The sequence below is a fragment of the Mustela nivalis genome (assembly GCF_964662115.1).
Source record: "Mustela nivalis genome assembly, contig: HAP1_SCAFFOLD_1866, whole genome shotgun sequence".
In the NCBI taxonomy this organism is placed as follows: Eukaryota; Metazoa; Chordata; class Mammalia; order Carnivora; family Mustelidae; genus Mustela; species Mustela nivalis.
The window spans coordinates 18,429-44,201 of record NW_028134798.1 but is presented as its reverse complement, the minus strand read 5'-3'; the positions used below and the strand labels follow the sequence as shown (position 1 = coordinate 44,201).

Genomic DNA, 25,773 nt, shown 5'->3' with positions numbered 1-25,773 from the left:
AGAGAGAACGTGAGCACTCAAGCAGAGGGAGAAATGGGCTTCCCGCCGAGTGGGGGGCCCAACTTGGGGCTCCGTCCCAGGACCCTAGGATCATGACCTGAGCCCAAGGCTGACACTTAACCAACTGAGCCACCCAGGTGCTCCAGTAGCATTTATCAACTCTAATAAATTTGCATATTAATGTCATGCAGTGAAAGCAAACAAAATAAAATCTGAGGCGTTGACATTATTGTGGTTTTAAAACTTTATTATATTTTAAAATCTGAAAACTGTAAAACATAGTATTCATACAAACACCTGAGGACTGTTCAACTGGGCACAGCATCTTTATACAAACAATTTGAAAAAAGATTATGTTTAAATTACGATTTTGTCTCCTAACACAAAAGGAATAACATAGATAAAACCATCCTTTAAATAGTTTCATTCTTATATAAAGTACATTTGGTTTTCTGAAAAAGAAAATGTACATTCATGCCCCTGGTGTATATTTTATTGGCATTTACAACAAATGGCTAAGACTTTTAGCACAGATTCTCATAGCTTATCAACATTACCAAACTTAGACAAAGCAATTACTATAAACATATAGCACCATTTCCCCTTGAAAGTTCTAACTTTAAAAATAAAGCCCCAAATGATAAGTCAGATTTAATGCATCTTCCAAAATTTAGCAGAATAAATGGCTCAGAGCTAAGCAAAGTAAGTAGAAACATTGCATAGGACAGAGAGCTTCCCTGTATGGAAACCAACCTACGGATTGTTTCTTATCCCCTGAAGACAAAGCTGAGAGGTAATAATAATAGCAAATGATGCACATATTTTTTTTACAGAATAAAGACCTCTAACTATATAAATAGTTCACCATTACCTCTGTGGCAGTACAAAGTGCCATATTAAATTCAAAAAAGAACAGATTTACTTGTTTATATACCTACAGGTATGGAATAATATATAAATAGGGTATAGTATCCATATGAGGAATAAGCACAGACAATAAAATATTTATCTTTAAAAAATTTGGGCACAGGTGTCTTCATATAGAGATGTGAGAAATGACTGCCCAGTTATTTAGTTTACACTTAGCGAAAATATGTAATGTTTTAAAATAATAGGTATATTATTGAAAAAATTTAATCGGACTCTATCCAAACCACCCTTGTAGTATAATATCTCCTGCATAAACAACCATTCTATTTATCGTACAATTGTTCAAAAGTTATTAAAAACTGATTAAGAACACTTTATGAAAGTTTATAAGCTTGCTTTTTTTCTTTAAATATGAACAAATATAACATACAGAGAAATAATAACAAAAGGATAATAATTTATATGGCTTTCCCTTTCTAGAAACTGGCAGAACAGAAACAGAACTTGCAGTAACAGACACAAAATATTTGGAGAAAGAGATCGTATCTACAGTTGCATCTTTAAATTTTCTTCTAAGGAAAACTTCTCACAGATTTCATTAGAGAACTTGTCAGTCCCTGATACTTCCCCCTTTGGGATTTAGCTGTTTTGGTTCTATATATAAACATTAACTGAAATCAAAGGTGTTTCTCTGTTTCCAGCATGAAAATACATTTGTAAAGTGTATAAGAAAATGATGGAAAGACATAAAGAACTCCCAATTTGAATATGCTAATACTAACATGTAAATGGTTTTTAAAGAAGTAGATTGGACTATCATGTTGTTCTGCAATTCTGGATATCACAGATTTTAGAGGAACTGTCTACCAAATGAAAGCTTCTAAGAGAGTTAAAATATTTTTTAAATTAGAAGTTACCAGGACAATAAAGAATTCTGTCCAATCTAAACTTACACATTTTTTTCAATTGTATTTTCCTTCTTTAAGTTTTTCAATGTAGTAACACAACTTTAATGCTGGCCCCAGCTTCAGCCCCATGTACTTCATCATCACATCACTTTTGAGTAGTAGCAGAGCCTTCCCATCAATTTCCTACAGAGAGAAAGAAATTACAATGAGTAATGCATTCATATTTTATCAAATTGTATATAAAAACATGTAAAATCGAGAGCAGTTGTACATTCTCGATATATAGTCTCTGAATATGTATTTATTTCCTGAAAACTATTAAAAGTATAATTCATACAGTAAGATATCATTTGATAGTTTTTAAGTTCACTTCAAATTTTAAGAAAAAGGAAATTTAATCCAGTATCTTTCAAAATTGGCCTAAGCACCAAACTATCTGGTTTTAAATACTGTGTGTTGAATAAAATACTACATTATCTATGACAAAGTTTAGAAAGTTATGAATTGTAGAAACAAATTTCAGACGGTCACTAACTTTATTTAAAAAGGCTGGGGATATGAGGATGTCAGCATCAATGCAAACTGTAAATGTGTTACACAGTGTTGTCTTTATGTTGAAAGCTAATCGGTTAGTTGTCTGAAGCTAAACTAATTAAATGCTAAAACTAATTACTGACTTTCTTTAGAATACTGAAAAGGACAGAAGACATTTGGTCACCGATTTCTTAGAAAAGACTATAAACATTACTTAATAGACACAAGGCATCCTCCTAAAATTTTTTATTTCCTTAATTAACCAATTTATGTCAGAGAAGCCATAGTAATTGGTATTCATGAGCTCCTATTTAAAATAAAACTACACTTAATCTTACACAGTTGCTGGATTCATTGGGCATCATTAACAGGGAGGACACCCTGTCACAGCTTGTGGTTACCCCCTCCTACTCACGGTCCTGGGGCCGAGCAGGGAGCAGGTGGGGAGGAGGATCCTTGTGGGAGAAGACATCTGAGAGTGGCCATGCTGAATCATCTTCTCTTGAGAACTTGAAGACTTGTAGTATTTTAGGTACTCGGGTACCAATTTAAAGCACAGATCCAGCCTCTACCATTTAAGAATCTAACTTTGGGTCAAGTAACCTTTCTCACATATGAAAAAATCAGTTGATAGGGTTCCCCCACCATCCACACCAATCAGCATCCATCCAACTGAAGGGCCTGCACAGAGGTCATTGAAAGGCATTACGGCAGGAAAACCGGATCAAAAGATACATTACATGTTGCCTGAAGAGGTCGGCGAGGGGGCCTGATATCTGAGGATCTTTATGTTTCATAAACTGTATCACTTCATCCACAGACCAGGTTGAAGGGTCCTTAGAGAAGCCTTGTTTCAGGACACTGGGGTCAGGTACAGCTATATAACTTGGAGCTTCAATGGGGGGAAAAAAGACAAATCATACTTGACCTGATCATTATCCTGAAAGAAGAGATGTTAGGTAGGGAGAATTGGTCCCATTCCAGGAACCTTCTGTTAAGCACCCCGGCAAGGACTCAGGTCTCCGAGCGAAGAATCCAGTGGAAGCGTAGATTAGGATGACCTGAGGATGGCTACCCGAGAGCACCCCATCTGACCTCCCCCAAACAACAAAAGTAGCTTCAGAGTTTACATTAAAGCGTCAAAAATCATAAAGCAGACTGATCAAATCTGAGGCCTTGTTGGCCACAGGCAAAGACAGCAAAAGATCTGTTGCTTGGGTTAAATTAGGTTAATCTAAACTAACCTATTACTCTTTAAGTATTTCAGTGAATTTCTCTCTCTCTCTCTTATCTTGGTCTGTCTGGATTAGGTTTCTTTTACTAGCTAAATACAATGGAAAGTCTCCAGATTTAGTTTTATAGTTGCTTAAATTTACTCACTTTAATCAAGGAATTTCAATAACCCCATTATCTTTGAGAACCAAATTAGTTCTACTGAATCTCTCCCATGTATTCAATATGGTTATTGTTAGCACCACTTTACTCTTTAAATTCCTGTCTCTTAAGGCTTAAATGCCTATCTGAATTTTGAAGAAAAAAGGATTATTTTCTGCTTGGCTAGGTCAGAAGTAATTTTAACATTATACTGAATACCTCTCTCGAGTTTAATTGCATAGTAATATTCTGGTTGAATGTTTATAGGTAAAAAAATAATAATAATTTGAGACATAGAATAAAGTAAGTACTGATACCTCAAAAAGTTTTAGCTGGGCTATTCACCAAGTTGTGCTGTAATTTCTTTGTGTCCAGACAAGTATTCATTTTACTCAACCAGAGTGCTTGTCTCACAAAAGTAAGTGTGTAATAAGAGAAGTGAGTTTTGTAATTGCCAGGAAGATCTGTTTCTTTAAACCAGGACCGTCAACACAAATTTGGTCTTTTCTGGTGTGAATTAACCAAAGATATACCCTATCTTTCCTATCATCTGGGCTCTAGCCATTTTAAGGCCATTTTGAGTATTTACCCAGGTAAAGGGCAAAGAAAAACAAGATAAAGGAACTCAGAATGGTAAGTTTTTTTGTGTGAAGCTCAAAAGTGTACTTATTTTCTCGTTCAATGTCACAACTTTGATGTAAAACAAAAACTCTTTACTAAAACATATTCTCCCTTTCTCTTGTCAGAGATAAAAATGTTGGTCGTATCTACTAAGAAATGTTACTGTAGTGTTTCAACCCAAATGAAAATGATGATGTTAGAGATCATGCCATGCTGAAGGCAGTCTAATAATTTAGACAGAAAGTCTTCTCCTTTAGTTCTAAGGAAGACTTAATTTAAGATGAAAAAATTATTGGCAAAGCTAATCAAGCTAATCATACCTCTAATTAACTTTTTTATGGGGTTCCTGGTTTATGTCATCAGAACCTGGTATAGTTACGTCTTAAATAACATGTAACCAGTTTTATAGATTACTACAGAAAAACTATATGCAAAAATATACTTTATGGTATAAAATTACAATTTTATCTTAAAAATAAAAACTGTAAGATCATCTATTTTTAATTCATTATGGAAAAATCATTTAATTGGGCCCATATCTTCAGAACAATCAGAGAAGTTGCAAACATTAGTGTTATTCAAATAATTGTATGTGAAAAACAATCAAAGTCCAGTCGTGCTTTTCTCCTGAATGGCTCTGTTTTACATACACTAGAATATCAGTTAAGTGTTTCTGAAATAAAGAAACGTGATTTGATTTTATCCACAACATTACTGGATTTCTTTCCTATAATAAAAACGAACAGTTTATTTCATTAAAATAATGGGGCAGGACAGGAGGTTGTAAGAGCATCACCAGCAATCAGGGGCGGACTCAGCTTTAAGTAACAGTTCCAATACCTTGAATGACACCTCGAGACAGTTTCCAAGTGAAATGCTTACCTATTCTCTGGAGATGGAAGCATCCCAGCAGTTAAGCATACAGCCTGGAATCAGAGTGCCTGGATTCAAGGACTGACCCAGCCACTTTCTAGCTGGGGACCTTAGTCAAGTGACTTCTTAGATTTCTCACATGAAAGTGTTTACCGGCATCTACATCTTAAGGAATTATTGTAAAGATGTACCATATAAGGCCATATAAAATATTACATGCCTGGCACATGTCAGATAGCGATGAGGATGATGCTGATTTCCATTACTAGTAAGTAAATTACCAGTAAGTAATATTATTACTATTAGTCTTTCCACTCCTGGAAATACCAAAATATTGGCTTCTCAAGCCCAAGTACAGGCTACTTTGGCATAGCAGTGTTAGTCATACATTTGAAAGTGAGACATTCAGTATCAGGGATAACCTTTTATAGCCTTTTACTGAGAAGACCTGTCTTCAGAGCTTATTTTGTGAAAATACCTAAAAATTCTGGACACACTACCCCTTCATGAGATACGCATCTACCACCAGACTCCTCGCACACATCACTCTGAAAGCGGAGACGATCTACATGTGGGAGATGGGGGGATGACATTCAATATGTCAGCATGTATGCAGCGCAGTTGCCCATAGAAAACATCCATGAAGAAAAGCAATCAAGTTGGATGGTTCCTACTGCCTTCAATACTCACCTTGCCTAGATGCCTACCAGGAAAAAAGGGACAAAACACATTCCCACCCTTACCCCACCTTGCCCCACCCCCTTCATCCTTGAAAGGGTACAGGGTAGCTATCTTTGCACATGGAAAACTAATCTGGCTTTTTCCAGATGGCAACAGGACGCTGCCCTGTGTACACATACTGTGTACTCCTGGTGGGTCCGAGGGAATAACTGAAGGTATGGAGAATGGGGAAACAGCTATAGCAACAGAGTACCAGAGCCAGAGCTGGGAGCCACACGCAAGCTGGAGTCAGGAAAAGTCTCAAGAGAGACAAGGAAGAGAGTACATCAGAGAGGAGAGGAAGTGCATCTTTCCAGGCCTCAGAGTCACAGGAGGTTTCTGAGTCCAGACGGTATCCAGTGAAATGATCGATTACAATGGAACCATTAATCAGAACAACTGATCTACGAAGTCTCTGTGAGAGACATGGCTGGTGACCCAGATCCCCAGGGACAGTTCTATGCTGCCATGAGGATCAGAGCGTCTACTGACAGCAACGAAAACAGGGAGGACGCAAAACTCCTCAATGTTGGCACTTTCTCCAATGTGATACACTCTCAGAGGATGCTGTTAGGCAAAGAAACCTTAAGGAGAAAGAAACACATTGTTTGAAAATCACTGTTTTTAAATATACCTTCACTTTTCCTCTGCATTTGGAATTTAACTTCATGGTGACTGCTCTTGGTAGATTTGGTCCCCACTAGTGCTGAACTTGAGGTGCTTGGAGCACTCGGAGAAAAACTCCGGGAGACTGCAGCGTGAGTGCTTACAGGATTTCTGCTGGTAGGGCTTAAAGAATTTGCTGGATTTGGAGGTGAGTTTTCGGAATCTTCAGGAAGCTTTTCCTCTTTGAGCATGCCACTTCCCTCACAAGACAGTTGTTCTTCTACAAGAAAAAAAGACAAAGACAATGATCTTCAGTAGACTTATAGCTTAAATACTATTAAAAGTTCAAAACATCTCCAAAGCTTCAAGAGTTCACTTAAGCCAAGCTATACTGAACCACAAACCTCTCACATAAATTACATGGCCACCTCCATTTCTTGGCATTTACAGTAATGGACACTGTCTTAAAATCCAAATTGATTCCACTATGTCTCCTGTATTTCTCATGGCAATTGTCCCTTCCCCATCTTGCTACCTAAGGCTGTAAACACTTCACTAAAGCATTCATTTTTAGGAATGCAGTTCTTCACAACTATTATAATATGATCATACAGTTGGCTTCTAACATTTGCTTACTACTTGGACACTCAAAAATTCCAGTGGGGAAAGGCACTAGTTTTTCTATTCACTGTTTATCAGCTTTTAGCAATACAGAGCTGAATGGAAAATGTTACTGTAATTGTTTCATTTTTATCTAAGGAGAAATGACCATTGTGTACTTCTGAAGGGAATGAAATGCTCAAGAAAACTGATGAAGTAGTAGTAGCCTAAATGCTCAACTGATTTGGGCAAATACACACCCCCACCCAAAAGCATATAGTTAAATGGTAGTAGAGTGACTTTTCTTCCCAATCCAGGAACATGTAAATACTATTTACCTTTAGAGGCATACACCTTTGTTTTGGGGAGTTTAGGTGACACAGGAACAACATAAGGTGGAGGTTCCTGAGAAGGCCGTTTGGGGCTTTTTTGTGTTATATCTTCTTTAACTGTTTAAAAAAAAGGTGTTTGTTATAACTAACATTTTTTGAGCATTTTCAGATCATCAGCATATAACACTTCTGTTTCTAACGCATTTGCCTACTGTAACTTCATCAACAATTTATCAATTATTTGATTATTTATGAATAATATTTGTTGATTTCATCCCATTAAATATTCCAGTGACATCCCATTCAGGAGCTAAAAGCATTATATCCAGGCATCATTTATTCTAGGGTCATCACATATCTCTAAATATCTCAGGAAGCAGTGAGGCGATCAATTATAATGTGTCTAAAAAGGCCTGGGAAAACTGTTCCCATGAAAAAAATAAAGTTAAGAATTCAGAGAAGGAGGAGGCAGTGTACAGTGGACATCTCGCTTTATAGGCAATAGTCCTGGCCCAGAGCTACCCTTACTATAGCTCTACAGCTTACTTATTATTAAAGCAAATGCATTTTTACCTAAAGGACCACTCTTTAAGGTATGATCCTGAAAGTAATCACATCTCAAATTATTAATTAGACTCTAAATATCAGTCAGTATCTTGATTTAACCTCCAACTAAAAGGAAAAATTAAATGTAACAGAAATCTAAAAAATCTGATAACAGAACCTGAGTGAGAAGAAAGATTGCAATGAGAAAGTACCAAAGTCAAACTTCAACTGGTTCAAAATAGCTGGGGGCCAGGTGTAGGTGTGCTTATTCTTAAGATCATCTGCCATCTGGTTACTGGCTGATTACTAAACAGTCTAAGAGAGTTCTTACCACTTGGTTTTATTTTTAATCACGGACTACAAAAACCAATAGGCAAAACATATTTCAGTGAATGGCAAATATTTCTACAATTAGGACATTTAAATTCCTATAAAGAAAAAAATTGACTTTTTTCATACTCATTTAATGCTACAGAAAATTCAAATCCTAATGTATAGTTTTCTATAGATACACGTTACCTCAGAACCTTAGCAAGATCAGAAAATGTCTTCTTTTACTTATAATATTCTAATGCTTTCTTACAAAGTTAATGAAGCTGGTGTATGGTCTACTATCTGAGACTGATAAAACATAAAAATGACTCTCGACTTCTGCTTCTGGGTATTGTAGGAAGCTCAGGCACAAAACTTTTCCTGCAGAGATAACTAGAGAAAGCCAAATAATTTACAAAATACTTTAAAAGTCCTCATAGAGAGACACTTCCAGGATGACTGACTAAAGACCTCCAAAAATCCACTTCTTTATAAAAATAACAAAGAGATCAGCAAAATCAATTTTTTCAAAAACTCTGGACATTATGTAAAGGCTTACAACAATCAAAAAGGCATTTGTTCCAGAAAATAGTGGCAGAATCTCCAAAAGAACAGCAAACTCTGTGGCATTTTATCTTCCCTACCATCATCCCCTTCACTGTTTTTGCAGCAGCTTTGCAAACCAACAGGTTCATAACTACTGTGGTTGTGAAAACCCCCACATCGTAGCAGTCACTGGAGGGAACACAATGGGTTTGGAGCTCTCAAAAGGCCCTATCCCCAAAGAACCATCACAATTTGACCAACCTTGAAGCTCAATAGAAAGCTCTGCTCTCAGGGCTTGTTTTATTGGACCTAAATCAGAGCGTCCTCCGTGTGAACAGTCCTATTTCTAAGGCATTGCTCGAACAAGCAAACAAACTAAATAAAATCCATAGTAGTAATTGTTTAACACTATAGTTGCCCAGTCGGCGCTGACAGGAAACTGACCCAAAAGCTTTAAAAACAAACCTGGAGAATAAAATGTCCATTGGGAGACTTTGAAAACCACAGATATACTCCTGGGAATCTAGAAGGCATACATATGCATGCATACGGCTGTATCCATGCCCAGGAAAGACCTAAGACCTTAACTTAGGTCTTTCATTTCTTGCTGACCTTGAGGCTCTGCACAAAGCAGACTCATAAACTGCCTCCTGGAATGTTCAAGGTAAAGTCCAATACATACATAAACTCTGTGGCAAAGGATGGGAGACATACTGGTTGCACACATTTATGAAAATCCCTATCCAATCATTTGCTGAACACTAAGCTAAATGAGCAGAATTCAGTGGCCCCATACAATAAATGAGCCTAGGAAGTCATTAGGATTGTCCAGGAAAGTCACTATACCAAAGCACCAGCAAGGGAAGGGGTAAAATCTGATCTTCAGAGTTACTGCTTTACACTCTTATGTCCAGTTTTCAATTAAAAATTAGGAGACATGCAAGAAACATCAAAGTATGGCCCAAAAAAGGGGGGAAACAATCAATAGAAACTGCCTCTGAGAAAGTACAGATACTAGAGTTAGCAGACAGGACTTTAAATCAGCTGTTTATGTTCAGAGATCTAGAAAAATAATAATCATGTCTAAGGAACTAAAGGAAAGTATGCAAACAAAGTCTGACCAAATAGAGACTATCGATAAAATGATAAAAATAACAAAAAAGAACAAAATCAAAATTTAGGAGTTGAAAAGTAATATAAATGAAATGAAGCATTCACTAGAAGGGCTCCAGAGGGGCGCCTGGGTGGCTCAGTGGGTTAAGCCGCTGCCTTCGGCTCAGGTCTTGATCTCAGGGTCCTGGGATCGAGTCCCGCATCGGGCTCTCTGCTCAGCAGGGAGCCTGCTTCCTCCTCTCTCTCTCTGCCTACTTGTAATCTCTCTGTCAAATAAATAAATAAAATCTTTAAAAAAAAAAAAAAAAAAAAAGAAGGGCTCCAGAGCAGATTTGAACTAGCAGAAGAAAAAAATCAGCAAATTTAAAAGAAAGGTCAACTGAGATGATAAAGTCTAAGGAACAGAAAGAAAAAAGAATGAGGGCAAATGAACAGGCCCCAGAGACCTGTGGGGTGCCATCAAGGACACCAAAATACACATAATGTTAGATTTCCAGAAGGAGAGGTGACAGAGAGAAAGGGACAGAAAGACTATTTGAAAAAGTAATGGCTAAATGTTTCCCAGATTTGATGAAAAGCATTAATCCAAACATCCAAAAAATTCAACTACCTACAATGAGGATAAATTAAAAGATATCCACACCTAGAGAAAACACAAACTATCAAAAGCAAAAGACAAAGAGAATCTTGAAATTAGCAAGAGAAAAGCAAATCATCATACAGGGGATCTTCAATAAGATTAACAACTGACTTCTCATCAGAAACTATAGAGGCTTGGGCGCCTGGGTGGCTAAGTGGGTTGAGCCGCTGCCTTTGGCTCGGGTCATGATCTCATGGTCCTGGGATCGAGTCCCACATCAGGCTCTCTGCTCAGCAGGGAGCCTGCTTCCCTCTCTCTCTCTCTCTTTCTGCCTACCTCTCTGCCTACTTGTGATTTCTCTCTGTCAAATAAATAAATAAATAAATAAATATTTAAAAACAAAAAAGAAACTATAGAGGCTAATAGGAAGTAGTATGATATATTCAAATTGCTAAAAAAAAAAAAAAAAGACAGTCAAATAAGAATTCTACATCCAACAAAACTAGAGTTTAAAAAATGAAGGAGAGGATGCCTGGGTGGCTCAGTGGGTTAAAGCCTCTGCCTTCGGCTCAGATCATCCCAGGGTCCTGCGATCGAGCCTCACATCAGGTTCTCTGCTCAGCAAGGAGCCTCTGCTGCCCCCTCTCTGCCTACCTATGATCTCTGTCAAATAAATAAATAAAAATCTATTTTTAAAAAATGAAGGAGAAATAAGAAATTCTTCACAAATAAAAAGTGAGGGGCCCCTGGATGGCTCAACTGGATAAGCATCTGACTCTTGATTTTGGCTCACATCATGACCTCAGGGTGGTGGGATCAAGCCCCGTGTCAGGCTCTGGCCTGAGGGGAGTCTGCTTGAGATTCTCTCTCTCCTTATGCCCCTCCCCCTGTTCTCTCTCTCCCTAAAATACTTTTTTTTAAAGTGAGAAAATTTGGGGCGCCTGGGTGGCTCAGTCAGTTGATCATCTCCCTTTGGCACAGGTCATGATACTGGGGTACTGGGATTGAGTCCCAAGTAGGGCTCTCTGCTCTGCAGGGAGCCTGCTTGTCCCTCTCCCTCTGCCTGCTGCTCCTCCTGCTTGTCCTTGCTCTCTGTCAAATAAATAAACTCTTCAAAACAATATTTTTTTTAAAAAGTGGGAAAATTCCTCACTTGAACAGCTTACCTACAAAAAATGAAATAACATTCAACAGTGACTCAAATCCACATAAAAAGTTAAAGAATACTGGGGCATCTGGGTGGCTCAGTCATTAAGCATCTTCCTTTGGCTCAGGTCATGATCTCTAGGTCCTGAGATAGAGCCCCATGTTGGGCTCCCAGTTCAGTGGGGAGTCTGCTTCTCCCTCTTCCTCTGCCTCTCCCCCTGCTTGCGCTCTCTCTGTCTCTCAAATGAATAAATAAAATCTTTAAAGAATAATAAAATGTTTAGAGATGAATTTAGCAAAAGAAGTACCAGATGTGCTTTTTTTTTTTTTAAAGATTTTATTTATTCATTTGAGAGAGAGACAGTGAGAGAGAGAGCATGAGCGAGGAGAAGGTCAGAGGAAGAAGCAGACTCCCCATGGAGCTGGGAGCCCGATGCGGGACTCGATCCCGGGACTCCGGGATCATGACCTGAGCTGAAGGCAGTCGTCCAACCAACTGAGCCACCCAGGCGTCCCCCAGATGTGCTTTTTGAAAACTACAAAATACTACTGAAATAAAGGAAGACCTAAATACATTTACATCCCATATTCATAAACTAGAAGATGTGATATTAATTTTTAAGAGATCTTATTTACTTACTTACTTATTTGAGTTGGGAGGGAGACTGAACATGCAAGCAAGGGAGGAGTAGAGGGAGAGGGACAAGCAGACTCCATGCTGAGCATGGAAGTGGATGCAAGGCTCAATTCCAAGACCCTGAGATCATAACCTAAGCTGAAATCAAGAGCCACCCAGGCACCCCGAAGACCCAATATTATTAGATGGCAACAATCCCCAAATTGATCCACAGATGGAACATAATTTCTACTACAATCCCAGCAGAAATTGACAAGTTGAACTTAAAAATCATATGGAAACCCAGAATTGCCAGAACAGTCTTGAAAAAAGGAGAACGAAGTTGGAAAACTCACACTTCCCAATTTCAAAACTTACTACAAAAAGCTACAGTGATCAAGATCATGGGGTACTGGGGTGCCTTTGGCTCAGGTCATGATCTCAGGGTCCCACTCCCTTTCTTGCGTGCTCTCTGTCAAATAAATAAAATCTTTAAAAAAAAGGGTAGTATGATACTGCCATGAGGATTGACATACAGATCAATGAAAAATAAAATCCAGGAATAAATCCACATATTTACAGCCAACTGATTTTTCACAAGGGTGCCAAGACAAGTCAATAGGGAAAAGAGTAGTCTTTGCAACAAATGGTGCTGGGACAATTAGATATTCACATGTCAAAGAATGAAATTAGACCCTATCTCACTGTATATAGAAAAATTAATTCAAAATAGATCAATAACTATACATATATCAGCTAAAACTATAAAATCTTAGGAGTAAACATAGGAGTAAATCTTTGTAAAATTGTACTAAGGAATATTTTCTTAGGTATGACACCGAAAGTACAAGAAATAAAAGAAAAAAATAGATAAGTTGGACTTCATGAAATTAAAAACTTTTGTGCTTCAAAGGACACCATCAAGAAAGTGAACAGACAACCTATGGAACGAAGAAAATATATGCAAAGGATATTTCTGATATGGAACTTTATCCAGAATATATAAAGAATATAACTATAACAGAAAAAACAATATATAAGAAGCACAAATATATTTTATTTCTATGTAGTAAAAAGACAAAGAACCCAAATAAAAATAGAGAAAGGGTTTAAATAGACATTTCTGCAAAGAAGATCTACAAATAGCCAATAAGCACATGAAAAGATCCTTAACCTCAGCCATTAGGGAAATGCAAGTCAAACCACAGGATACTTTTCATGTTTTGAGACTCAACTTCATTATGAATATAAGAAACTACTTGTCCACTTTGAATGAACAAAAACAACTATATATTATACATGTCTAATTAGTTCATGGTGGCTAAAACTTTTACTTTGAGGAGGGCACTAAAGTATACAAGATTCTCGTATTAATTATAAAATAGAAGCACAGTATAAAATTTTACATTTTCTCTCACCTGATTTTTTATCATGCTCTGCAGGACTAGAAGTATTACCTCTGTAAGAGCTAAAAGGCTGGCTACTCAAAAGGTTATCACACTGTAAGCTGTGGCATAAAGTCTCAAGAAAGCGTAGAGCAAATGATGCACTATTCACCGGAGGGAGCTGGATAGAGTGGGTTTCCCCATCAAAGGAAGCTATTGGGGGGAAAAGAGATGTCAGAGTTACCTCGTAGAAAGATAAAACTACAACATCAAAACAAGCATCAATTTTGGAAATATATGATTAATCTAACTTGCGGTTTTTGTAATTTGTAAAGGAATATTCTTAAATTACAAAGGCCCTTCTCATTCAAACACAATAGCCTATATTGGTAAAAGCATTCTCATTTAACAAATATTCATAAGGCAAACAACATCAAGGACAGCAGCAGCAACCCAGTGATCTATAGCACTTCTGGCTACTCTAAGCATTCTGTGGGCATAAATGTAGTATCTGATCAGTCAGGAAAGGCAGTTGTATCTTATCTCATAAGCACTTCTTGAGTCACATTTTCACTTACAGCTTCTTACAGATCAGTCTTTTTTCTAAAAACATTAAAATATATTACCAACCAAGGTATTTTGCCTATAGTGAACTTAATAAAGCATGTAAAAAAAATATTTTACCTCCATTTACAGTATGACTCTGACCATTGTCTACTTTGAATGTAAAGTTAAACTTTCCCAGAGTTAAGTCTATCAACAGGCACTTATTATAAATATTCAATTATATCAATGTAAGTATGCCAATATTATAAGTAGTTAATAAACTCTAAGTATAATAAGATCATCTATATATTATAAAATCCTTGCCTTTTTCAAACCTAAAATCAATTCATAAGTAAAGCTGAATAAAGGATTAGCTGAGCATACCAGTTATCACTTCTCCTCCACGATGATCTGGCTTAAGAAATCCAAAAACAGTCTTACTTTCAATGGCACAGTCGACACAAGCCTGCACGGTCCGCCGGAGCACCACATTCACGGGGCCCGGGCCAAAGTGGTCAGGAAGCTGCTGGATTTTCTTCTGATCCAGGTGAGGACCAGAGTTTCCATGTTTGTTTATATAGACACAGACTTCAGGAAACATGTGTATATAAATACAACAAAGATTGGTTAAAAGCAACATAAACACTACGTGATTATTCACTATATCCCACTAGCCACACTTCACTCAAAGAGAACCCAAATATAAACTATCAACAATCATCTCTGCTACCTAAAAGTATATATGTAATTAATTTTTACATTTGTATAAAGATATTAAATCTAGAAATAATCCAAATGCCTATTCAGTTTTCTAGAATTCTGCCTAAAATAATTATAATAAGACCTATCCAACTTTTAGTAACATCATAAAATAATTTAAGATTTTTTTAAATTTATTTGAGAGAGAGAAAGAGAGATAGAGAGGGAACACGAGCAGGGAAGTGGGAGAGGGAACACAAGCAAGGAGAGTGGGGGAGGGTTGAGCGGGGAGCCGGATGCAGGACTCAATCCCAGGACCCTGGGATCATGACCTGAGCCTAAGGTAGATGCTTACCAACTGAGCCACCCAGGAGCCCCTCACAAAACAATTCTTCACAGATTCCCACACCATGTAAAATGGTATAAAGATAAATACTTTCACCTTTTAACTGTATACACAGTACAAGAATTTTGTCAAAACTGGTCATATTAATATACTCTTTGGACTGAATTTATTTTAAACCACCAACATTGCACCTTCAGTGTATTTTCTAAAGTAACCAAATAATTTAAGATACATGTCACACAGTAAGTTCTAATGACCTAGAATAATTTTTTTCATTAACCTAAGGAAAATAAAAATGGCCTTTATATACCTGCCAAGGTTCACTAAATTTAAAAATAACACTTTCCTACATATAATAATAGCATATGACTTAGAAGCAATCATCTGTAATCACACAAATGTCACATTTCTATAATATTTCTTTACTGAGAATCAATAAATATAAATCAACATACAATGTAACAATATGAGTACATTATTACCAAACATAAAATATACTGTCCCCCCAAATCAAGAAGCATGTGATTTTTATCCATTACCTAATTTATATTGCCAAATTTTACATTTACATGGTCGATATTCAGTACAATAATCTCACTTTCACTATGTTGAAATACACGATAATTTAACCTTGGGGCAATAGCCAAAGAAAGGATGGACTCCGTCACAGAAATGAAAGGGCTGTTAAAAACTTAACCAGGGGGTGCCTGGGTGGCATAGTTGGTTGGGCGTCCGACTCTTGGTTTTGGCTCAGGTTGTAGTCTTGGGACTGTGGGATCAAGCCTGGAGTTGGGATCCACACTAAGTGCAGAGTCTGCTTGAGAATCTCTTTTACCCCTCCAGCTCATGTTCTCTCTCTCTCTCCCTCTCTCTCTAAAATAAGTAATAAATCTTTTTTCAAAAAATAAAAACCCATGGTGCTGATGGGATGGACAAAATCCTACTGAACACAAGTGACGCTAAACAAAGATTTCAATGTTTTATCTCCTTTGTGTCATACTTATTTAGCTAGTCTCTCCTGCCAACAGACAAAAAATCAGGAATAATAAACTGATAATCTGTAAGTGATTTCGATTTCAAAAAATAATTTCTTTTTAATCAGGAAAAAAAAATTGGGGAGAAGGGTCCAAGGAACAGAAGAGTGTAAGAAAGACAAAGAACTAGGAGAAAAAGCAGTGTTACATGCTTTAAAAAAATAGGAAGGGAACAAGAAAACATAGAAGAGATGACAAATAAAAGGGGGATCTGTTCAGTCTAGGTTAGTGTCATTTCATACTCTTCACATAACTGAGAATAATTTAAAGTCATCATGCCCCTTGACAGGTAAAGCTATGTCAAGATTTTAAAAGACATTTTAAAAACATTGGAAGTAGCTTTAAAAGTACATACAAGACAAAAAGACACTGTGAAATAAGACAAAGAGAAAAGAAAAATAGATTTGACAATGTTGTAAATTTTGCAAATCTTACCAAGTTAAATAAAATACTTTAAGAATAGTGAAATTTCAAGTGACTTGTGTATTTAAACAGTTTTTCTTTAACATCAAAATGAACTAGAATTTCAAAATACTTTAATACGAAAAATGCTAAGAAAAAACCCAAAAACGTGTCTTATCATCTTTTTTCCTCTTATTTTATTCCTCAAATTCAAAGACACTAAAATAACACAGAGTGAAAGATTAGTAATTTTACACCTTTTAAAAAAATACTAATTTACCTGTTGACATCACTATTTTAGATGTACCAGGAGTGGCATCCTTATCATATGAAACACGACGGTCTCTTGCCAGGGATTTTATAGAAGCTGAAGATGTAGAACACAAAACAGGAAAATATTTTTCCTGTTTAAAAAAAAAGCACAGGCATATATTATACATTTTTTAAAGATTCTTAGATAAGGAGGTTAGAAAATTGTCAGCATCACTGGTCACAAATGATCAGCTGTCAGAAGTCCTTACGGTTGGAAACCCCTGTGTGTGTCACAAATTACAGTACTTTCCGAACTCTGCTCCTCAGAGAGGCCTATGAGCCGGTCAGGCAGGAGAAGAGACCAGGAGTATGGGATTCCCAGCATTACCCCTCCTCCAATAGGTCACACCTTAGCCAAATAGCTCACTCTACAAAACTTGTTTTTATTTTCTGAGGCTCCCTGTTGGGCAAGTTTTTTCACACTGCTAAAGTAAAGTCTGCAAATCCAATTCAGCAACACATCAAGTGAGGGTGGGGAACTTTAACAAGGCAGCGGATGGACTTTGTCTTTACAAAGCAGTCACTCATCTGGTTTTTACTGCATCTGGCCTGCATTTCTCCATATTATGTATGATAATTTTGACAAAATTACAAGTGGTTTCCTAAAGTCCATATAAAATTATGCCTATTGTATATAAGAAACAGATGTCTTCTGGACATTCTTAAATATCACTAGTGTTTTTATTTATTTTATATCAACTTTGAGGTTTTCTTGGAGCTACCTTCAAACACGGCTCTCCAATGTCAGAGAAGGGGGTCTTGTACCTAGAAAAGGTAATAATAGAGGATATTTTAAAAGCAGGGACAAAGGAGGATAAAATAGGATAACATTCAATGTTGTATCTTCCTTGTTTAAATTAATGACTGTCATTTGGGTTCACTGTATTCTAGTAAATCATGGTTTTTTAAAAAGATTTTTATTTATTTGTCAGAGAGAAAGAGAGCACAAGCAGGGGGCGTGGAAGGGGGAGAATCAGACTCCCTGCTGAGCAGGAAGTCTGCCGCAGGACTCAATCCCAGGACCCTGGGATCATGACCTGAGCTAAAGGTAGATGCCTAACCAACTGAGCCACCCCGGCATCCCAAAATCATGTTATTTTTTAAGAACTGAATTATAATTATAGTGTTGATACATTCTCATCCTTTCAGATGTTAAAAATCTGAATCTTTTGACTTAAGACATACCAAGACAGTATGCTTCTATTAACACTGTAAATTGAATAAAGGGACATTTATTTGAAAAATGTGCTTCTGTACCTCTAAATCCTTAAAGAGGGGGTGTACATGGACAGTTGACAAAGAGTCTACTGCAAGAATTATTTGTACTCTAGTTCAAAGACTTCCTAAATAATTAAATTATGGGGGCACCTGGGTGGCTCAGTCAGGTAAGTATCTACCTTCAGCTCAGGTCATGACCCCGGGGACCTGGGATCCAGCCCCATGTCAGGCTCCCTGCTTCTCCCTCTCCCTCTTCCTTTCCCCACTCCATGCCTCCTCTGCTCCTGCTCACTCTCTCACCCTCTCTTCCATATAAATAAATAAAAGTTTTTTAAAAAATCATTAAACTATGGTGCGACAGTACTGAGAAAGGGATATCGATAAATCCATGAGACTCTTCATCCTTTCATGATGAAATAATAAAGTTAAGAAGATGGTGAACTAAAATTCTTCCTTCGAAACAAAAAACAATTATCCAAAAAATATATAGAGAAAAAAAAAAACAAAAAAAAATTACAGACTTTGTCTCGTGCCCCACCCTACCACCTTATAAACAATATTTTTTTAAAAAGACTTTATTTATTCATTTGACAGAGAGAGATAACTCAAGCAGGGGGAGTGAGAGAGGGAGAAGCAGGCTCCCTGCAGAGCAAGGAGCCCAATGTCAGGCTCAATCCCAGGATGCTGAGATCATGACCTGAGTCAAAGTCAGACACTTAATGACTGAGCCACCCAGGCACCTCTAAACAATATTTTCAAAAACACCTTTTTAAAAATTGTCAAATTAGCACTGGAATTATTTAAAAATAAAGGAGTGAAGAGAAACTTTATGGACTTAAATCTTCATCATTCTACCAAATAATCACAAAGACTTTTTTCAGTAGCTGGAAAATAAACATTAAAAGTATGCATCAAGGGCACCTGGGTGGCAGAGTCAGTTGAGCCTCTGACTCTTGGCTTCAGCTCAGGTTGTGAGCTCAGGGTCATAAGATCAAGCCCCAAGTCCTGCTCCATGCTCAGCGCAGTCTGCTTGGGACTCTCTCTCCCTCTGCCCCTCCCCACTGTGCTCTCTCTCCCTCTCAAATAAACAAACCTTAAAAAAATGCATCAATGACATCCTCAATACATTCCAGTTTTCAAAATGCATTTAAAATAAAGCATTATTTCCGTTTAAGTATCACAACCTTCGTTAATTTTATGCAATTTATTTTGAATTTGAACTTTAATCTGCTAATGATTTACATTAGAATAACCTGCTTATTTGATTTTTTAATGCTTATGATTTTATATTTGTAATATATCCACTGTTACTTTTAATTTTTATTTAAAAAATTTTAATGCTTTTTGAAATAAAAATACCAGTATTAATTTAAGCATTTTAAAATCAGGGGTGCCTGGGTGACTCAGTCGGTGAGTGTCTGCCTTCGGCTCGGGTTGTGATCCCGGGGTCCTGGGATTGAGCCCAGCATCAGGCTCCCAGGGAGCCTGCTTCTCCTTCTCCCTCTGCCGCTCCCTTTGCCGTGCCCTCTGCCACTTCCCCTGCTTGTGCTTTCTCGCTCTCTTTCTTAAAGAAAAGAATAAATAGAATAAAATAAAATAAAAATGGAATTGTCATTTTGCTCCATACTATAAACATTAGTTGAAACAAAACAGAAATGTCATATATATGATACCTGATGGCTGAACTCAGAAATGTTTATTACTGCTTAAATTTAATTTAGTTCTAATAAGATCTAGGAAGATTCTATGTCCTTCTATTAAGAATATATCTCTTGGGGCGCCTGGGTGGCTCAGTGGGTTAAAGCCTCTGCCTTCGGCTCGGGTCATGGTCCCGGGGCCCTGGGATCGAGCCCCGCATCGGGCTCTCTGCTCAGCGGGGAGCCTGCTTCCTCCTCTCTCTCTCTCTCTCTCTCTCTCTCTGCCTGCCTCTCTGCCTACTTGTGATCTCTGTCTGTCAAATATATAAATAAAATCTTTAAAAATATATATATATCTCTTGTGGGGCCCCTGGGTGGTACAGCTGGTTAAGCATCTGATACTTGGTTTCAGCTCAGGTCCTGATGTCAGGGTTGGGCTCCAAGTTCAGTGAGGAGTCTGCTGAAGTTTCTCTCTCTTCCTCTCCCTCTGCCCCTCCCCCTGCTTGCTCATTCATTCTCTGTTTCTTTCTCTGTCTCTAAATAAATAAATCTTAAAATATATATATCATGTAAAAAAAGGAAAAAAATACATCTCTTGTAGAACACATATATTTGGGTATTTTTTAAATCTATTTTTATAATCTCTGTCTTTTAATTGGAAAATTTAGTCCACTAACTTTTAAAGTAATTATTAATATTTTGGGGTCTGGGTATACCCTCATTATTTTCTTTTCTCCCTCCCTGACCCTCCTTTATTATTTCCTTTCTATTTGTCTCCTCTGTGTTTTATTTCTCCATTCAGTCTTTCCTTTTTTTTTAAGTACTTGTTGAATATTCCTTAGAATTCCATTTTAGTTTTCCTACTGGCTTTTTTAGCTAGACTTCTTTGCATTTGTGTTTTTACAATATGCCCTGGGGATTACACTGTATAACCCACGTAGTTAATATTCTACTACTTAACATAAAATGTTGAAACCTTCCAATGACAAAAATCCATATCCCCACTCAAAGCCTTTATACTGTTATATGCATTACATCATATTATGTATTGATGTTATGTAATGATGTATTATATCATGCCATTTATATTACATTACCCCACAAGACCATATTATAATTATTGCTTTAGTCACATTAGTATAAAGAAATTAAGAGGAAAAAAAGCAAAAAACAAATCATTTACATTTACCCAGACATAAACTTCCTTCATGATTTCTTAAAGTGCTTATCTGCCAGTGTGGAATTCTCTAAGTATGCTTTTATCGAAAATATCTTTAGTTTACCTCACTCTTGAAGAGTATTTTTGCCAGATACAGAAATCTGTATAACACCCCTACCTTCTGTGCGTACTCCCCCCAACGACAGTATGTCTGCTTCCATTCACTCTCCAGTATCTTCAAATAGCTGTTTTTTTCTATTATTTCTAGATTTTAAAGTTGTTTTCTTTGGAGAAGTCAGTTAGGTGGCCAGCACCATTGAATTTATCGCTTTGATTCCCCTTTCTAACCTGCTTTATTGAGGTATAATTTATGTACAGTAAAACTCACTTCAAAGTATACTGACTTTTAAATAAATTGGCCTAAACACAAATATACCCACATAGTATTTCCAATGTGGTTTTGAGAAAGTTGAACACTATTCAAAATTTAAAGATTACCCAAGAAAAGAAATACCAATCTTGATAGCCAGCTATGTGAGCTTTAAAAAGCATTATATATGCTCTTCGTACAGTACATTGCTCAAGGACTTCATCATACTCTTAGTAAAACCTAAACCCTATGTTATAAAAAAGGCACTGCAGAGACTTATAATACAAATTAGAAGGAGATTAACTCACCTTTTTTGGGCCTTTTTTCCTTGGTGTGATATTTTTAACAGCACTTCCCTTCTTAGGGACTGAAGTCTGCCCCGGTGGTTTAATGCGACCTGATTTCCTGATCTGCTGTGTTGGTAGTATTACAGCAGTTTTCTGTGGAGACTGCATTGAATGCTGGGTTGCTTTGGAAAGAGAAGACTGTGTTTTTGCTATATTCTTTGTAACGGGCACTGAGAAAAACAAAAAACACAACATAAAAATAAAACTAAAGTAAATGACACAGGTATTGCCTTCTTAGGACTCTAAAGAAATTTAACTCAACCTTTAAAAATATTCCAAAGGTTATTCATTAAAAACCACTTAAAAGTACCATTTAAAGTGAAGTTTCAGGGGGCGCCTGAGTGGGTCAGTCAGTTAAGTGTCTGACTCTTGATCTCAGCTCAGGTCGTGATCTGAGGGGTCATGAGATCAAGCCCCACAGGGAGTTCACTCTCAGCAAGAGTCTGCTTGAGATTCTCTCTCTGCCCCTCCTCCCACTCACACATGTGTGCCTTCTCTCTCTCCCATTAAAGAAATAAAATCTAAATAAATACATACATACATACATAAAATGAAATTTTAGGTATTTAAGATTTCAGATTATCAGCAAGTAGTCAAATTCTCCAGAAAAAAAAAAAATGAAGAGGCTTTTATAAGACAAACCAGTAACTTCAAACTTAGCATAGTGATAATTTCTAGCAATTTACATTGTCTGCTTCTCCTATTTTTAGTTCTTAGCCAGAAAAGAGTTTTCCCTTCAGAAAATACCAGGCCAAAATATCTAACCACAATGTATGCAGGAATCACTCTTCTCATCAATATAGAAAAACACAGCAAAACCACTATCAACTCGTAGTTCGTCTTTCAGAGGCCAGAGGAATTCCCTACACTTGATTTTTAATGGTTCAAGCTCATTATGTTCCTATATGTATGTCTAGTACTGAAGCTTCATATACCACAATGTAGACTCTACATTAACACTGTCATGGAAGGACCACTATCATATGCGAGTAAGTCCTATCCAGACAGTCTGAGTATGTCAAATTAACGTTATCTGCCAGGTTACTTTTCTCGATGTTCACAGTCAAATAAAAAGAGATGTTATTAGTATTAATCTCCTAATAATTTTATTATTATAAAAAACATGAATTTTATATAGTAAGAAGTACTAATGTCAAAAATTCTTTACAGGAAGAATGTGTAAGAACAACATTTATACATTTATGCAAAATTCAACTACTTTTATGTTGAGGGCTCCATTTTACAACTTGAAACTAATCCACAGCTTTGCTCTTCCCACACTCCAAGACTGTGTATGAATCTGACCTTCAATGGAGAATACCACATCTTCCCCGTAGCCTTTTTAATCAAGGTTTTTACTTGCCAAACCAAGAGGAGAAACAGTCTTCTCCCAGCTGCCAGGGCAAAGGGAAGAAAACTTAACTGCCACCACCGCTTTCTCCCCTTATTTACAGTAATTCCTGTACCTACCCCAGTCTTCTAACCTCTTTACCATCATCTACCTCATACTCCACCCTCACTTCTGCTTTCTTCAGTAATCTCAGTGACCTAATTCACACTATTTCTTCTTACACAGTCTCCTTGTCATCATCTTCAGAAATTTAAACATCATAATTCAATGCTTCATCATTCTGACATCACCAACAGTTCAACCCCTCCCTAAAATGGTTATACTTAGCTATTCTGGAACTCTTCTATCTCCAAGACAACCACTGCGATACCTTTCTTTACCTCCAATTTTCTTACCTGTCATCTTACCAACTGACCAGGCTTTTTTGCTCGTTATGAGATCTAGCCACAAACCCTCTCTATTTTCATTCAATCTATTAACTTTCTTCTGGCTTTACTTTACTCCTTATCGACCTCCTATCCACTTCTAGCAATATCCCCCTAACTAGTATCCCTTACTTTATCACTCCTTGATCTTTGATCATGTCTAGCATGCTGGCTTCCACCTTTGAGGCACACTATCATTCGCTTTCCCTGGCCTTGAGCTGTAGAACATGGGTCAGCAATCTTTTTCTATAAGGAGCTAGATAGTAAATGTTTCAGGCTTTCAAGGCCACATACAGTCTCCACCACACATTCTTCTTTGTTTCTTTGTTTTCTTAAATCCTTTAGGAATATAAAAACCATTCTTAGCTCACAGGCTACATGGGCTGGATGTGGCTTAGCCCTTGGGTTGCAGTTTGCCAACACTTGCTTCGGAACATAGGAATATTATTGCTATAAAATCCACACTGACTTCAATTTGGGTGTCACTGCTGCAACTCACTAATTTCCAAGGATGCTCCACAACAGAATGCATTTCCCTGTTAAAGGTTCCATCTCCTTCTCACTCTATTCCATTCAGCAAATGACCCTACCTTCTACTTTATGGGAAGATTAAAGGGTATCTTTGGGAGTGATCATAACCATCTCACTTCTCCATTTTAAAATGCTTTTATTTTCATTCATTCTCACCTCTTCTTCTTGCACCAAATGAAAAGTCTTGCCTCTACTCTTCTAAGTCCAGTCAATCCCCTTTACTTATCACCTAATAATTATCTTATTTGGTTCCCATGAGACATTATGGTTTCTATGTCCTCCTCTTTCTTCACAGTATTTAATCACTTGATCCCCAACTATTCTTACAACACTCATAAATCCTTTATTTTGAAGTTAGTTCTCCTAGTTTCTGGTATACTTTCAAGCCCTTGCATGAATCACCTTCTAGTCCTTACCAAAATACCAAGAAGCAGCACCTATACTTAATACTCCAATTTCCTTATTATTCTGAGTCTCCTTAGCCTCCTGTAATTAGCTTTCCTTCTTACAAACATATTTTAAGGAAATTCTTTCCCAGGTCAGTAATGACACTTCCCTAGTTACTAATTTCAAATAAATCCTCACTGTCTTGACTAATCTGTTTATCTCCACAGTTCTGGTCTCCACCTCTGAATACATGGCATGAAGAAAAGGAAACAGATTGGGCTTTGGACCTGAGTTCAAATTCTTGCACCAGGCTGCTTTAAGACAGAACCTAAGATAATATAAGGTCCTCAAAAAATGCTGAATGAACAAAAACTATTTTCAACCTGCAAGCCAATGTTATTCCTTTAAAACCAGTATATTCTATATAAAATATGTAATTAAGTTGTAATGAATAAAACAGTAACTTGTTGGAACATGGCAACTATAATGAAATCATTATTTGATCTAAGAATTTTGGTGTTTTAAAATTTGAAATTTGGCATTTGAAATTAATAAATGTTAGGACACAAATACTTTAGCTACAGCTTCAAATATTCCCCTAAAATGTAATATTCTATATGAGCTCCTTAATTCATAGTATATACACATGTATGAGCAAAATAAGAAAAAGCATTATAAAAAATTTTGTGTATAAATAGAAATTTTCACTTTGTTGATTTTTTAAGATTTTATTTATTTATTTGACAGAGATAGAGACAGCGAGAGAAGGAACACAAGCAAGCAGAGTGAGAGAGAAAGAAGCAGGCTTCCCGCTGAGCAGGGAGCCCAACGTGGGGCTCAATCCCAGGACCCTGTGAACAGGACCCGAGCTGAAGGCAGATGCCCAATGACTGACCTACCCAGGTACCCCAAGAAATTTTCACTTTAGAAAGCAAGCTTTTCAAAGGCAAATACTCAGTTTCATTTACTGTCATGTCCTCAGCACCTAGAACAAAATACTTTTTCAAATATTTTAACTAAAGAGGAAAGAGTAATCATCCAATATATTAGACATCAAAATTAAACTATACATTATACATGTATTTATCTCCAAAAAGCAATCATATAACATATACACTATGCTGAAACTCTATTAAGTATTAATTAAATTATTTCCAATACAAAATAAATTTGTTTAAATGATAAGGTTCAAATTATATCTAGCACTATAACCGTGTGTTCATAGTGGCCACAAAGTGAGTAGAAACCTTTTTTGACAAAAGTATGTGAAATATATAGAAGGATATACTAACCATCTTTAATAAAATTTTTATGTGAATACCTAACA

At 36.8% G+C, this 25,773-nt stretch overlaps 1 protein-coding gene across 5 annotated transcripts in view; it reads right to left on the bottom strand.

The window, feature by feature from the left end:
• Positions 1–229: 229 nt before the first annotated feature.
• The window catches only part of LOC309858108 (sex comb on midleg-like protein 2), a 36,462-nt gene continuing 10,918 nt past the window's right edge, over positions 230–25,773 (bottom strand). For 3 of the 5 annotated variants that reach the window (XM_082750792.1, XM_082750795.1, XM_082750793.1), the window contains exons 2-9: positions 21,714–21,922; positions 16,990–17,113; positions 14,613–14,816; positions 13,716–13,895; positions 7,445–7,555; positions 6,535–6,786; positions 3,053–3,204; positions 230–1,961 (exon numbers count right to left, since the gene is read on the bottom strand). In XM_082750792.1, the coding sequence (XP_082606918.1) occupies positions 1,833–1,961; positions 3,053–3,204; positions 6,535–6,786; positions 7,445–7,555; positions 13,716–13,895; positions 14,613–14,816; positions 16,990–17,113; positions 21,714–21,860 (1,299 nt within the window). In that variant the 5' untranslated portion in view covers positions 21,861–21,922 and the 3' untranslated portion in view covers positions 230–1,832. Of the gene's footprint in view, positions 1,962–3,052; positions 3,205–6,534; positions 6,787–7,444; positions 7,556–13,715; positions 13,896–14,612; positions 14,817–16,989; positions 17,114–17,743; positions 17,787–19,598; positions 19,804–21,713; positions 21,923–23,236; positions 23,321–25,773 lie in introns of those variants that run through there. The other 2 variants (XM_082750794.1, XM_082750796.1) reach the window with 2 other exon arrangements.